The sequence below is a fragment of the Myotis brandtii genome, unplaced genomic scaffold (genome assembly GCF_000412655.1).
Source record: "Myotis brandtii unplaced genomic scaffold, ASM41265v1 scaffold523, whole genome shotgun sequence".
NCBI lineage: Eukaryota > Metazoa > Chordata > Mammalia > Chiroptera > Vespertilionidae > Myotis > Myotis brandtii.
In genome coordinates, this window is record NW_005369902.1 from 304,159 (window position 1) to 318,983 (window position 14,825).

At 36.5% G+C, this 14,825-nt stretch overlaps 1 protein-coding gene across 1 annotated transcript in view; it reads right to left on the reverse strand.

Annotated features, from left to right (window-relative positions):
• Nucleotides 1–14,825, reverse strand: part of WSB1 (WD repeat and SOCS box containing 1) — a 40,360-nt gene that overhangs the window by 2,720 nt on the left and 22,815 nt on the right. The window contains exons 3-9 of the mRNA XM_014548838.1: nt 9,863–10,034; nt 8,243–8,511; nt 6,964–7,095; nt 5,244–5,344; nt 2,804–2,976; nt 2,250–2,304; nt 1,448–1,506 (exon numbers count right to left, since the gene is read on the reverse strand). Coding sequence (XP_014404324.1) covers nt 1,448–1,506; nt 2,250–2,304; nt 2,804–2,976; nt 5,244–5,344; nt 6,964–7,095; nt 8,243–8,511; nt 9,863–10,034 — 961 coding nt within the window. The remainder of the gene's footprint in view (nt 1–1,447; nt 1,507–2,249; nt 2,305–2,803; nt 2,977–5,243; nt 5,345–6,963; nt 7,096–8,242; nt 8,512–9,862; nt 10,035–14,825) is intronic.

Sequence of the window (14,825 nt, forward strand, 5' to 3'; positions counted from 1 at the left end):
TTACTATGGTTGCAAATATTTAAAAATTTCTATATGTGACACGGCACCAGAGTTAAGTTAGGGTTTTTCAAAATGCTGACACACCGAGCTCAAAAGGTTCGCCATCACTGGTCTATACCAATTGGTAATTTGGATCAACTCACACTTAAGAAACTATAATGCATGTCTGTCTTCCCTTCTCAGTTTAGATCCATAATGCTCACAGCCCAACCTTTCCCCTTTTTCTTACATTTAAAACCCACTATATGATGTTTTACTATATTTCCAAGACATGTAAAACGCCTTTTTACCTAGGTAGTGTGTCTAGGAACAGTAGAAAACTGACATTCAGAATTTATCCAAGCAAACAGGAAAACAATGATTACTGGAGGATAAAAAAGAACTCTCCCTGTACATTTGCTAACATTCTGGAAAGATGATAATGTGTTGCTTTCAGAATTAATGGGACCAAATTTCTTAATGATACATCCACGCACACTGTATGATAAAAGCATGAGAAAATGGAATGGCTACATCTAGTTTCTGCTTCTTACCAATAAGCAACATCTCATTCATGTGATATTTCATCTTGTAGTCTCAATTGCAGTGGATATAAATTACTCTTTTTACCATTTATCACTTTGACAATGTCCTTTTACTTCAACCTTTGTAGGATAGCACTGCTGGGCTAAAAGCTAATTAAAAATCCACCCAGTTTGCCTGAACTAGTTAACAAACAAGGAACACGGGAGGGGGGAGTAAAGGGGGGGAGAAATGGGAGACATCTATAATACTGTCAGTAATCTATAATAAGAAAAGTTTAATATGCTAATTAGACTGGACATCCTTCCGGATGAAGCCGGGGCTGCGAGGGAAGCCTGGGTCCCGGGTGCCAGAGGGAAGCCAGTGCCAGCAGCTGGGGGAAGGAAGGCCTACTCTTGCACGAATTTTGTGCATTAGGCCTCTAGTAAAAAATATATAAATAAATAACAACAACAAAAAGGAACACAGGGAAAGGTATGCATTATCTTTAGTTTACATGGATACTATTCAGGTCAACATTCTTTAAGACACACCAACATCTCCCAGGATCTTGTCTAAAGAAAGAGACACTAGCCCTAGCTGGTTTGGTTCAGTGGATAGAGCATCGGCCTGAGGACTGAAGGGTCCCAGGTTTGATTCCGGTCAAGGGCACATGCCTGGGTTGCAGGCTCGATCCCCAGTGGGGGGTGTGCAGGAGGCAGCCGATCAATGACTCTCTCTCAACATTGATGTTTCTATCTCTCTATCCCTCTCCCTTCCTCTCTAAAATCAATAAAAATATATTTTTTAAAAAAAGAGAGACACTAAAACCCGAACTATAAAAAGGCTTTTTTTCTTTAGCCCTAAGAATGTTATAAGTAGACAGATAAAAGGAAATCTTTAAAAGGCAATAATAAGTAGGTCAAGCTATAATTCACACACTTACTTATCATCAGCAAGGCTTGCAATATGCAGTCCATCATGACTAAAAGATACAGATCGTACCCATCGGTCACCGGGTGCCAGAGGGAAGCCAGTGCCAGCAGCTGGGGGAAGGAAGGCCTACTCTTGCACGAATTTTGTGCATTAGGCCTCTAGTAAAAAATATATAAATAAATAACAACAACAAAAAGGAACACAGGGAAAGGTATGCATTATCTTTAGTTTACATGGATACTATTCAGGTCAACATTCTCTAAGACACACCAACATCTCTCAGAATCTTGTCTAAAGAAAAAGACACTAGCCCTAGCTGGTTTGGCTCAGTGGATAGAGCGTCGGCCTGCGTTAAGACACACCAACATCTCCCAGGATCTTGTCTAAAGAAAGAGACACTAGCCCTAGCTGGTTTGGTTCAGTGGATAGAGCATCGGCCTGAGGACTGAAGGGTCCCAGGTTTGATTCCGGTCCAGGGCACATGCCTGGGTTGCAGGCTCGATCCCCAGTGGGGGGGGTGCAGGAGGCAGCCGATCAATGACTCTCCCTCAACATTGATGTTTCTATCTCTCGTGTCAGCATTTTGAAAAACCCTAACTTAACTCAATATATTTTAAAAAAGAGAGACACTAAAACCCAAACTGTAAAAAGGCTTTTTTTTTCTTTAGCCTTAAGAATGTTATAAGTAGACAGATAAAAGGAAATCTTTAAAAGGCAATAATAAGTAGGTCAAGCTATAATTCACACACTTACTTATCATCAGCAAGGCTTGCAATATGCAGTCCATCATGACTAAAAGATACAGATCGTACCCATCGGTCATTTGCTCCTCCAGCAAAAATTGGAGTAGGTGGGGGAAACAGGTGCCTGAGGTCAAAATACATGTTTTCAGTGGAAATGTATCACTTCAAGAAACAAAACTACCCAGGTACAAAGTACATCTGTCTTTGAGTAATGTTTAAAGTGACCTTAACATAACTAAGAAGACTTAAGAAGAGCTGATATATCCAAATTAAAGGGACCTGAAAAGAATTATTAATCTCCTTTTAAGAATGTGGTTTAAGGCACTAAGATTAAGTTCAACTCTAGTTGTAACTTTTTTTCCCAACATGAAACTCTAAATATAATTACCACTGTCATGTCCTGTTAAGTAACAAGATCTATATCAAGAGAGCCAAGTTTAATTTTTAGAATTTATATTTAAAGCTTTGCAATATTCAAGGGCTTAAAAAATAACAAAATTTTAAATTCCAATAGACTGCAATTTTAGGTTTCACATGTTAATTCTAATCATTCATAATTTTTTAAAAGTTATACTGATAGCCAGAGATGAATTACAGACTAAAGTAATTCATGCTGTACCTACCCAAATTCCATCAGAATGTCTCCAGTATGTGGATCCCAGACATATACTCGAGTATCATAAGATGCAGTAGCCAGTAATGCTCCATCAGGAGAAAAGTCACAAGCTACAACATCATGGTGATGTCCTTCTAGTTTCCGTATCATTGTATATTTATCCATATCCCAAAGGAAAACCTGCAATAAAAAGGCAAATGTTATAGCTTCACTCAGACACACAGAGGACAAAATGGGACATCTTAAACTAAAACTGCTAAATTTAATCCAGATTATATTAAATTAAAGATTATAAATTATGGATAATTAAAATAATATGCTCAGTGTCATAGTCAGATTAAAATCAGTCTTTAAGTTAATTAAAGTAGACATGCAAATTCTATTTCAAATGTTTCTGTTAAATGTTAATTAAAAAATAAGCCTAAACATAAAAAAGGCAATGTAATTTAACCAGTTATACTGAAATCCATTTATTCCAAAAACTAATTAATTAAAATATACAGAAATAAATAGGGTTAAGTATTACAAACCCCCTTCTTTTTCTTCCAGAAACTACCAAATTTTTAAAAAATATACAGACAGAAAATGTAAGGTTAACAAATTGTTACTCCATTGGCATCTCCTTTGAGATAATCACTTGTTTACAAAAGGCTTGGGTCACCAACGTGAGCCTAGGAAGAGAAACAGATACTGCAAGCAAGGAGAATTTTCACAGCCAAATGAAATTTCTTTGGCAAACAACAAGGATGTTAAACCACATTACAAAATGAAAATGCTAATTTATGAAAACAAGACAATAACAACATTTCTGTGAATCAAGATTTGCTAATCTGATTTTCCCAAATTGACCACACAATCATTATTTGTCATTTCAAATATAAAACATTTAAATTACTTTAGTACAAGTTCACATATAGTTTTAGATTCTACTTCCCAAATTGACCACACAATCATTATTAGTCATTTCAAATATAAAACATTTACTTTAGTACAAGTTCACATATAGTTTTAGATTCTAAAATCAGTAATTAGACTGTGCAGAATAACTATAAATAGGATTCGAATGTTTACTGCAGTCTGTTATACTAAAAGTGAGATTGGAAATTTAACAATTCTAGTAAGACAACTTCTCTTCCTCTTGGGATAAAACAATCCTTTTGGCTACATTTTTTTCTGCACAGACACAATATATTACTTCCAAAGGGGAAAAAAAAACACACAAATTTTTAATTGGATCAGACTTAAGGTATCGCTACCATCTTAAAGAATTCCAAAAAATAGTACAGAGAAACCATCTGAAAGCCAATTAATTACATTACATTACATGGTTTCACATGTCAGACTCCCAATTCCATCAGATCAATTTACTTGGAGGAGTCAGTGGGTTTCACTGGGGGGAAATTATTTTAAAAAAGAAAAAAAGAAAGAAAGAAAAGCAGAAAGTGGACATCGACCAGCACCTGTGTACGTACAGTACACCTTGCAGCCGAATGCAAGGTTACTTCATCCTATGGTAAAGGTCGCCCCCAGCCCGGTAGCCAGAGATGCCACTCTTTCTGCCCAGCTAACACCATTGTGCGCCTGTGTGCGAGTGGTGCCAGCATAACCTCAATCACACCAATATTGCTGCCACCACCTGTGACAGGGAAAGCAAGAAGCATATGGAAAACACACAGCCTAAAATAGCAATGTCAACATCTAGCTTTGTGGTTCTTATGATTTTTAAACTAAACTAAGTATTTTTTCTAAATTTCCAACATTTGCAACTATCATTTTAACATAGTTCTTGGACAGATAAAATGCATTTTAACCAGCCTCCCACCCCCCCATTATCACATGTATTTGGACTTCAACCATTTTCAATAAATATCTGAAGCTAAAAAGATCTCTAACTATACTGAGCTGGTAGACAACTAGAGAATTCATCAGTAAGCGTAACCCTCTTAAGAGTTACTTTATTATACCAAATTTCTTCTGTAATTCACTCTAGGACATACATGAGTGCTATTTTCATTTTTATTAGACTTTTAAGTTACTTTTTCTCAGTTAAATGTCCAGGTCCAGCTGGGACTCAAACTTTTTAAACAGCAAACTGGACAAAAAAAATAGAACAACAAAGAAGAAAATTATTAGCAAGGGAATGTCTTAACATTTGGACTATATCTCCTACATAGCACATATAAACTTTCCTAGATCTTAGAAAAAAATAAATTTGACAAACCCCCTCTTTTATGAATAGTATCTCTAACTAAAAGTAATATAATTTCTTACTTCACAATCAATAATTATATTTAATTTCCCTCATGCAAATACTGCATCACAAAATAAAACATTTAAGATATTCATGACACCGAGCACAGACTTGATGTTACTTAGATTTAAAAGTGATTATGCACACATTATTATAATCTAATTCGCAACAAATGTATAAGAACTTTGACACATACGGCTTTACTGGCTCCCACTGAGCACAGCATGGAAGAGTCAGGAGAGAATGCACAGCTGTACACCCAGTTCTGATGGGCTCTCAAGACTTTCATCATGTTTCCTGAACAAAAAGAAATACCCGTGTTAACCCTAGAATCCACTTCAAATGAGTATCATTCGAAAATGGCAGAATCATAGAATCACAAACTTCTACAGTGACAGTTAGCAATACACATCAGTTACTCATTTTTGTAACTAAAGTTTTACTGGAATACAATCATGCCAGTTTGTTTATGTTGTACTCCAATGGCAGAATTGAGTAACTATGGCCGAGTTAGCATGGTCCACAAGCCTAACATTTGCTATTTGGCTCTTCAAGAAAAAAATCTGCTCACCCTTCATTTATAGAAAAGACTTCTTTTGGTCTAATCCCTTTATTCTACAAATGAAAAAACTGAAACACAGCAAGGTTAAGCTTTAATAAACATCTTCAAAATGTCTATTCACCCTTCTTTCTTTTTGATAATCTACATTCTACTCCAAATTCCCTGTACATTATACCCTAAACACACAATTACGGCCAAGTATATTTTAACTCTTAATTTTACAAATATTTACTGAATACCTACTACATGCCAGGAAGTTAAGATACAGCTGTGAATAAAAATCCCTACTCTCTTGGTGCTTACATTTTACTAAGTCTACATTCTTAAAACATATGCACACAACTGAAAATATGTTGAGAAAGCAAGCATTGTGTGATATGTAAAAGAATATAAAAATTTAATTACCAAACTGTTTTAAGTATTGGGATTCCTTAACCCTTCGACACCTGAGAAATCAGAGGATTGATAAAATGCAGAGGAAGCACCTCATAGTTTGGGAATAATAACGTATGATTTTATTAGGCAACGGTTGCTACCCATCAGCTGGAACAAGTCTCCAAATCTGAGAGTTTTGCTTCCCACTACATTAAGCTATCTAAGCAAGCCTGTCAACTTTCAGCTTGTGGCTGCTAGAGAATTAGCAGATCTTATTTAAATACAAGGTTTTAGTTAAAACTATAAACTCATTAAAGGCTAAGAAGAGGGAAGATATACTCTCTACGGTCCTCTCCAACAAGGTAGATTCTCCAAAACTTTAAGCATCACAAGTATCAAGGTTTCAGAAAAAAATGAGTACTTGCACTAACATACTTTTTATTATATTAAAGGGCAATTTTATTTTTATAAAATAATTTATTACTTAATCTATCCAACATAATAATATACTTACTAGCATTTACATGTTATAAATTCTGATGTACAAAACATATTTCAATCTAAATTTTATTAGATCACTAAGTTACATCTGTTTGTTATCCTATAAGGTCTACTTAAATTTTCACTAAGCAAATGAAGGAAGTTAATAACTCTCCCTAAGATAAGGAAATAAACCAACACAACCAGTTCATATAAAACCCTAAAACTGACCTAGATGTTATCCTCAAATAGTTGATACAGATCTGTGTGGTTAGTTTGTGAATAATATTAGATTGTATACTTAGAGTAACTGCTGGCTCCTATTCTGGGTCACACTTATGATTTTATCAATACAGGGAAAAGGGCCAAAGAACTAAGTATAGGAAAGGAAACTGATCATATGCCATTTATAAGTCAAATGCCCCTGATAAACCCAATATCTTTCAGTAGTAATATCAAGAAACTAATTCTTTTTCATAGCCTGGAAAAAAAGACATACCATCATCTTTCAGGTCCCACACTCTCAGAGTTTTGTCTCTTGAAGCTGACACTAGGATCAAGCTCCCATCTGGAGCAAAAGTTAAATCTCTGACCACTTCAGTATGATCTACCAAGTTAAGGAGGAGTTTTCCTAAATGCAATGAAAAGGGAAAATAAGCCAATGTTAATAACGTTTATCAGTTTCTATTTTATACTGTTCCTCACCGTTTAAAAAATACTTGGGCACATCTTTAGCTTACCAAGTGTAAAATGACTTACTTATTAGTGTTTTTACTATTACCTTCAAAGATTCACTATATACATTGTGTGTTTAAGATTTTTAAAATTGATTTTTAGAGAGGAAAGGTGAGGGGGAGAGAGACAGAGACATCGATTGGCTGCCTCCTACAAGCCCCTTACTGGGGATCAAGCCTATAACCCGGGCCAGGAATCGAATTGGCAACCTTTCAGTATATGCCCAACCATCTGAGCCACAAAGCCTGTATTTATTAAAGAAAATTAAAAGGGAATTCGAATTCCTCAAGCATACACAAGCTCTTGGAACAAGTTAATTTAGTACATACACACACACACACACACACATATAAACTTCCATTATCATTTTTAAATCTTTGTATACTGTGGTTTTAAAATATAAATTTTCCTTTTCTTTTCCTTAGCCTTGGATTACTAGTGGATTATCAAACTTCCCAAAAGATGCACGTTACCCCACAACCACTTAAATTTTCAAACATAATTCGGGGGGGGAGGGGGGACAGGGGGGACGGAAGTACTTTGTTCATCTAATATTTTAAGAGTTTTGTTTTCTATGAAAATCTATGTGCTTAGTTTTTTTCAAGAATCCAATACATTTAATGACACCCCCACTCCATGTTTGTATCACTTGCTGTGTTCTAATGTACATATTATTCTAATACTCATTTTTAAAAATCTTTCCAAAGGGTTAAATGATTGTTAAAAACCAGATTTGCCTTGAAACGTGTAAGCTATCAACCACTGAAAATAGAAATCACCTTGCTCTTTAATAATAATTAACGAAACACTCCTTAGATATGCCCTTCTTGCTGTAATATTCTCGATTGATCAAGCAGTGTGAACTCTATTATCCTAAATTAAAACCACAGCTGAAGATGTCATTAGGCCAACTAAAAAGACACATTGTACCAATTCTTGCTTTTCACTAAGTTAAAATCCTCAAATCATATATTCTACTGCCTACTAGCAACGCCCTCCATCATAAACTAATCAAGCTTGCCTTTAAAACTCTGAATCCATACCTGTATATACATCCCATATTTTGATACGCCCATTGCTTAATCCTGTGGCAAGGAGTAGCTGATCTTGTCCAAATTTGAATCGATGCCATTCTATATTTACACAGCGACTCTGTTTTTCTGGAACTGAAGATCCAAAAGCAAGACTCCAGACTATATCACCACAGTCTATAATATGTTCACGAGGCTTATTTTTCTGAGCACCATCACTATTTTGTCTTGACAATCTCAAACTGTTTGAATTAGTGATATTCTTTGTGCCATGCAAGAGACTGGGGAAGAGGTGGGGGAAAAAGTCAGATTAAAATTTAGTTATTATTTATTCTGGACTCCTGTGGATATGAAATGATCTTTGTTAACCTCAATATTATTATCGTGATACTAAATAACAATAGAATCCCATAAATGGGAAGGGAAAAAAAAGTTGTTATTAGCTATGAGGGTATGACCAAATAAATCCTCAGTAGCGGAAAAAGAGGAAGTTCAACAATAAAGTAGTTTTATTTGTTTCAAATTTTTCTTCGAAATCACTGTATCGGTTAGGACTCCTTTAATTAACCTAAAGCAAGTGTAAATAAGCAAATAAACGAAATAAAACCACCGAGAAGTTAAGATACTGTGAAGCTGACACCAGAAAATTTCCCTAAAAACACCCTGGTAATAATCAGTAGTTTCCCATACTTTCTAGACCTAAAGCAGTGATGGCGAACCTTTTGAGCTCGGCGTGTCAGCATTTTGAAAAACCCTAACTTAACTCTGGTGCCGTGTCACATATAGAAATTTTTTGATATTTGCAACCACAGTAAAACAAAGATTTATATTTTTGATATTTATTTTATATATTTAAATGCCATTTAACAAAGAAAAATCAACCAAAAAAATGAGTTCGCGTGTCACCTCTGACACACGTGTCATAGGTTCGCCATCACTGACCTAAAGTAATATGTAATAAGGACATTAATAAGTATAACCACGAAAGTAGACTACACACAAAAAGCAGGAAAAGATTAAATTTAATATATGATACATTTAAAAAAACTTTCAACAATTATCCAAACTCAATTAAACCCAAACAGAGGATAAGTACATAAAAAGTAATTATATGAACTATGCCACCTCTGTTATCTAATGAAATATTGTGAAATTAAAAAGTATCAGATAACAAAGGTCATCTGACCTGGCACAACACAATATATACACTACACAATTAATCTGCCTTATAATACACAGAAACATTTATTAAAAACACAAAAGTACCTGAAAAAGTGTTCTATAATATACTAGAGGCCCAGTGCACCAATTCATGCATGGGTGGGGTCCGGCTGGCCCTACCCCTGATCAGGGTGGGGGTGGGGCTGGTCGGTAGGAGGGGCCGAGGGCAGTTGGCCAGCTGGTCCCACCCCCTGGTCAAGGGGACAATTTGCATATTAGCCTTTTATTATATAGGGTAAGGCCAGATAATTCTTCCCACAAATTTTCCAATACATTCAGCTTATGATAAAATATTTTTATAACAATCTACAAAGGTAAAACTTAAATATCAGTATCGTTGTTGTTTTTTTTTTTACTCCATGTACTAAAAACAAGAAATTCTACAAAGTACAAAAAAGAAAAGTGTCTTACAAGTTCGTAAGGCACTGGGACCATGGAACAAGCTTTACTGTACAATATCCTTGAGACCAAGCGAAGTATGAACCATCTGGAGCAAAAGCAACAGTCCAATTTTCACGACCACATTTCTTGTCAAAAGGAGCTGCTAGAGCCAAAAGTTCACCTATAGTACGTGATCTCACTAAAAAAGAAAAAGAAAAATACAGGATATTATATATAACCAGCAATGAATTTGAGACTGCCTCCATATTACTTTGGGACACACTTAACTCCATTGAGTATTTTTCCCTTTTCCTATGAGGACAAGATATGACTTTTGCTTTCCACCCTTTGAGGGGACATATCTGGTGTAAAGACCCCTTAATGATTACATCTTCAAGTTTTGTTGAAGTTAGCTTCCTAAAATTTTCCAAAGCAAGAACTTTTTAGAAAGTTTCAATTAAAAAAAAACCAAAAAACTGATCAAGTAACAATACTGTAAAGGTCAATCAGGGCTATCAATTTCTGAAGTCCTGGCTTTTGCACTGCCTTATGTTGTCATCAATTTGCTAACATTTAAAATGCAAGAGACTGCCCAGTCAATGTGGCTCAATGATTAAGTGTCTACTCATGAACCAAATCAGAGCACATGACCAGGTTGTGGGCTCGATCACTGATAGTGGGCATGCAGAAGACAGCTGATCAATGATTCTCTTTCATCATCAATGTTTCTATCTCTCCCTTCCTCTCTCTGATATTAATAAAAACATATTAAAAAATAAAATGCAAGAAACTAAAGTTACTTTGTAAGAAAAGTATCTTCTAAAAAGTCTGTAGCTTTCAAAAACCATAATCCATTATAAAATACAATACTACATCATTACTGAAAGAAAAGCACTATAAAATGGTCTATTCAAACATGAAAATGCTTATCTTTTTTAGGCCATGGTCACAAAAAAAGCACAAAACCCTCAAAACTAGAAGGGACTTAAAGACTATTTAGTCCAACCTCTCAACCAGTGTTTTAAATGCCTAACATTCAACAGTGGTCCTCAGCATCTTCCTAATAAACTACAAATTGACCCCAAAATGAAATAATTATTTTGCTTTTTGAAGGACAAAAAACAGATAATCCCATACATTTTTTGTTTAATTAAGAGTCTTAAATTTAGCATTCATAATAAAACTGGCCTATTAACAGAGTGCACAGAGAATTTTTATTGTGTTTAACATACATGATCAATAAGCTCCTTCCATACGTGTGCATATATACTCAGCTGGAATTTCCTCAATTTTGGGAAAGGATGTTCTTTATCTTGGGTTGGTCTTACTTTCAAATTTTGCTACTCTTCCTTCTCAGTTATAAGTTTTTGTCAAGTTTAGTTTCCCTATTATCTATTTTGTGGTCAGTTGCCTGGTAATCTCTACAGTTTATTTTCAACAACTAAATTTCAATATATTCTATGTATTGCAATTCAAATAAGAACCACTTATACTCCTATTGCAAGGGCAGATATATAAACCTCAAAATGTTCAGTGACACTTGCAGTCTCAATGTGTGCTCCATCAACAGCTAGTGTAGCACCTGTCATGACAGGGGCTATGAAAGTACATGTATAAGCTCTCATTCTTTTTTTTTTTTTTAATATATTTTATTGATTTTTTACAGAGAGGAAAGGAGAGAGATAGAGAGTTAGAAACATCGATGAGAGAGAAACATCGATCAGCTGCCTCCTGCACATCTCCTACTGGGGATGTGCCCGCAACCCAGGTACATGCCCTTGACCGGAATCAAACCCGGGACCCCTCAGTCCGCAGGCCGACGCTCCATCCACTGAGCCAAACCTTTTTCGGCAGAAGCTCTCATTCTTAAGTGATTTAAATATTTCATTGCCCAATTCTTTGATATATTAATGAATAAGCTATGGTTTAAAAAGTAAAGGAACAAAACAGACCTATTTTTCTATGATACTCATAAATATGAGTATCTAATAAGGCTAATTCTAATTTGGTGTAGCTCAGATTATCAGAAATTTTCCTTTTGATGACTCAAAATCTTCCTCCTTGCCACTCCACCCACTCAGTCCTGATTCTGACCTAAGAGAATAAGCCTAATCCTGCTCACATGACATTCATACGCTGAAGACAGCTATGACATCATCAACTAAATATTTTCACCAGGCTAAAATTTTGAGTCCTTTTGATCATTCCTTAGATTAGGTAGTTTCAAGTTTATTCCCCATCTTCACCTTCATCATACTTTCCTGGATAAACTCCAGTTAGTAATGGCCCTCATAAAAGTGGCACCCAGAACTAAACACAGTACTTAAGATGTGGCTTCATATAAGCAACAGAACACCCCACCACCTACTGCCAACTCACTTGTAATCAATACAATATAAAGTGACATTAACTTCATTAGTAATAATGTGACTTTCTTGATACAAAATTTCCAAACGAGTGACTCTCAAATGCCTGCAGAATAACTTTTTAAATATACAAAGGCTTTTTGAAAGGGCTTGCCTCTCTGTTTCCTTACATTCCTCCAAGTCCATAATCTTTTTTTGGTCTGTATTTTAAGATCACTCTGTATTTTCTTTCAGCATCCCAAATATCTTTAATTACAAGGCAGAGGTTTTTTTTTCTTCTTTTACCTTGGCCACAATCACAAACTTCCTTTTATATAAAGGGTGGTAATAAATCAACAACTTAAAAACTGGTTCAAATAAAACAAAGACCACGAAATAATAAGCTAATTTATTCTTGAATATAAATTCAAGAAATATAAAAAGCATACCTACCAAATAAATACTGTTACAGGTATTGTATTAATAATTACCTTGTGTTTCTTTGTTAATAGGTGGAGCAAATGATCTTTCAGTTAATCAAATGGATTTAAGCACTCATTTAAATACTGGTACAATATTTTAAACTAGCACAACGTTTATAATGAAGTGCTTTGGGAAAAGTTATGTAAGATAAACCTTTATTACATTACCTGCAACTGTTTAATATTGGTATCCTAAGAAATGTATGATTTAGACCTTGTATAAGGGGAAAGCTGCCTGCCATGGGAGCTCGGCCATAAGATACAACTCTCCATTATTAATATCTGTACAGTAGTACACATCATCTGAGTCACTGTTGAACCAAATTTAGCTCCTTCTTCACATTCCTCCCTGCAATTTCATAACCAGAAAGGATCTTTGATAGTGCCTTGTGAAAGAAGGCAGTAACTCCCTGACAGGTTTAATTATTCATGGAATCTTGTCTCCCCTCCTTCAGTAGTAGAGAATCAAAATAGGTATAATACCCAAGAAAGAAGGGGGAAAGTAAGTCCTTACAGATAGCTACAAAGTTACACAGAGATACTAGTGTTTAACCCTGTATCCAAATGATACTTTAAAAAAAGCCCTGGCTGGTTTCCCATCCGCCAGTGGTTGCGGGTTTGATTCCTGTCAAGGGCACATACCTCCCTTGCACCCAGGCCCTTGTCAGGGCTGATTCAGGAGGCAACTAATCCAGGGAGGTAACTTAATTGATATCGATGTTTCACTTTTTCTCTCTCAAATATCCTCCATGAGGATTAAATAAAATTTGTTCAGTTAGAAAAGACCAAAGTATTTTTATGCTGGCACTTAGTAACCTTATATCCAGGAAATAACACTGAGACCTAAATATGAAAAAAAAAAAATTAATTGAAAAGGCTACTTAGATGATTCTACCTTATGCAGGTCCACTCTATCCCTTAGAAGAGAGGACTGAAAAGTTTTCAAAATGGTTCATCAAGGTGAAGCAAAAACACAAATTAAAGAAAGGCAGATCACTCATCTGTGATATTATGTAATGGGGGGAGAGAGGGAACCACTGGACTAAAAATAAGAACTTTTTAAAAAATGCATACTTTTATTGATTTCAGAATAACTTCTTTTGCGTTCTATGTTCCACATCAGAGGATATTAGTCTTAAAGCACAGTGAAAATAAAAATGGGATACGAATTGTTTTCTCTGCAAATTTAAAAGTTATTAAAATCAGAATTATAAAGCTCCCTTCCTGAACTGCCATTCAATACCTTACCCTTAAAACTAAAGCCATTTCGTTTTAAGCTGTCTCTAAATATAAAAAATTTGCCCATAGACAGGATAGAGGGCGATTTGGGTGGTTCAGCTTCTCCCTTTCTCTACAAATACCTCCTCCATGTATTTAGTCAAGGCACCCATTTAGTTGAAGAACAAGGAAATGCAAAGGCTCTTACTCAGCTGCCACCTTCACATTAACATAGTAAGGTCAGAGATGGGTTTTTTTGTTGTTGTTGGGGGGGGAGGGGAGATTGCTACATCTATTTTAATTTTTAAAATAAAAATGACCTATATGTATGGTATACAACATGTGCAATTTTTACTAAGCCTAGCAATGCACTGTACCTCATCCATCCCCCCTCCCCCCGAAAAAAAGTGAGATGCTTTTAAACTGAGCCACTGAGGTCTTGACGCACAACCCGCGACACCCACTGTCCCGGCTTCGGGACGGCGGAGCTGGCCGTGCCCCAGTTTGCGCACAGCCTTTCCCGACGGCCCTTCCGTACCGCGGCTTCCCTGCGGCCACTCCACCCCGCCGCGGGCCCCTCCCTGCTCCTGTGCGCCCGAAAGATAACTCGGAGTCGTCCTCCCCCGAACCACTCCCTTCCTTAACGCCAGGCCATTTTTGAAGCACTGCCTTTGCCTGGCTGATGGCGGCGCTTCGGTCGCGTTCCTCCTTAAAAGAGCGGTGGGCACCCGAGGACCCCCGCCGTTCACTCATTACAGCTCAGAGCACGCGAGTTCACTTTTCGCATCATAAAAACCTAAGAGTCCCCCAGTCTTGACCAGCGCTCCTCCCCTGCCCACTCGACGCCCCAGCGGCTGAGCCAAGCAAGAAGGATCCCAGAATCACCGCCCCGCTCGGACCTCGGAGGAGGACACCGGGGCCCCCAGGGGTGTGTCGGACCCGGGCCGT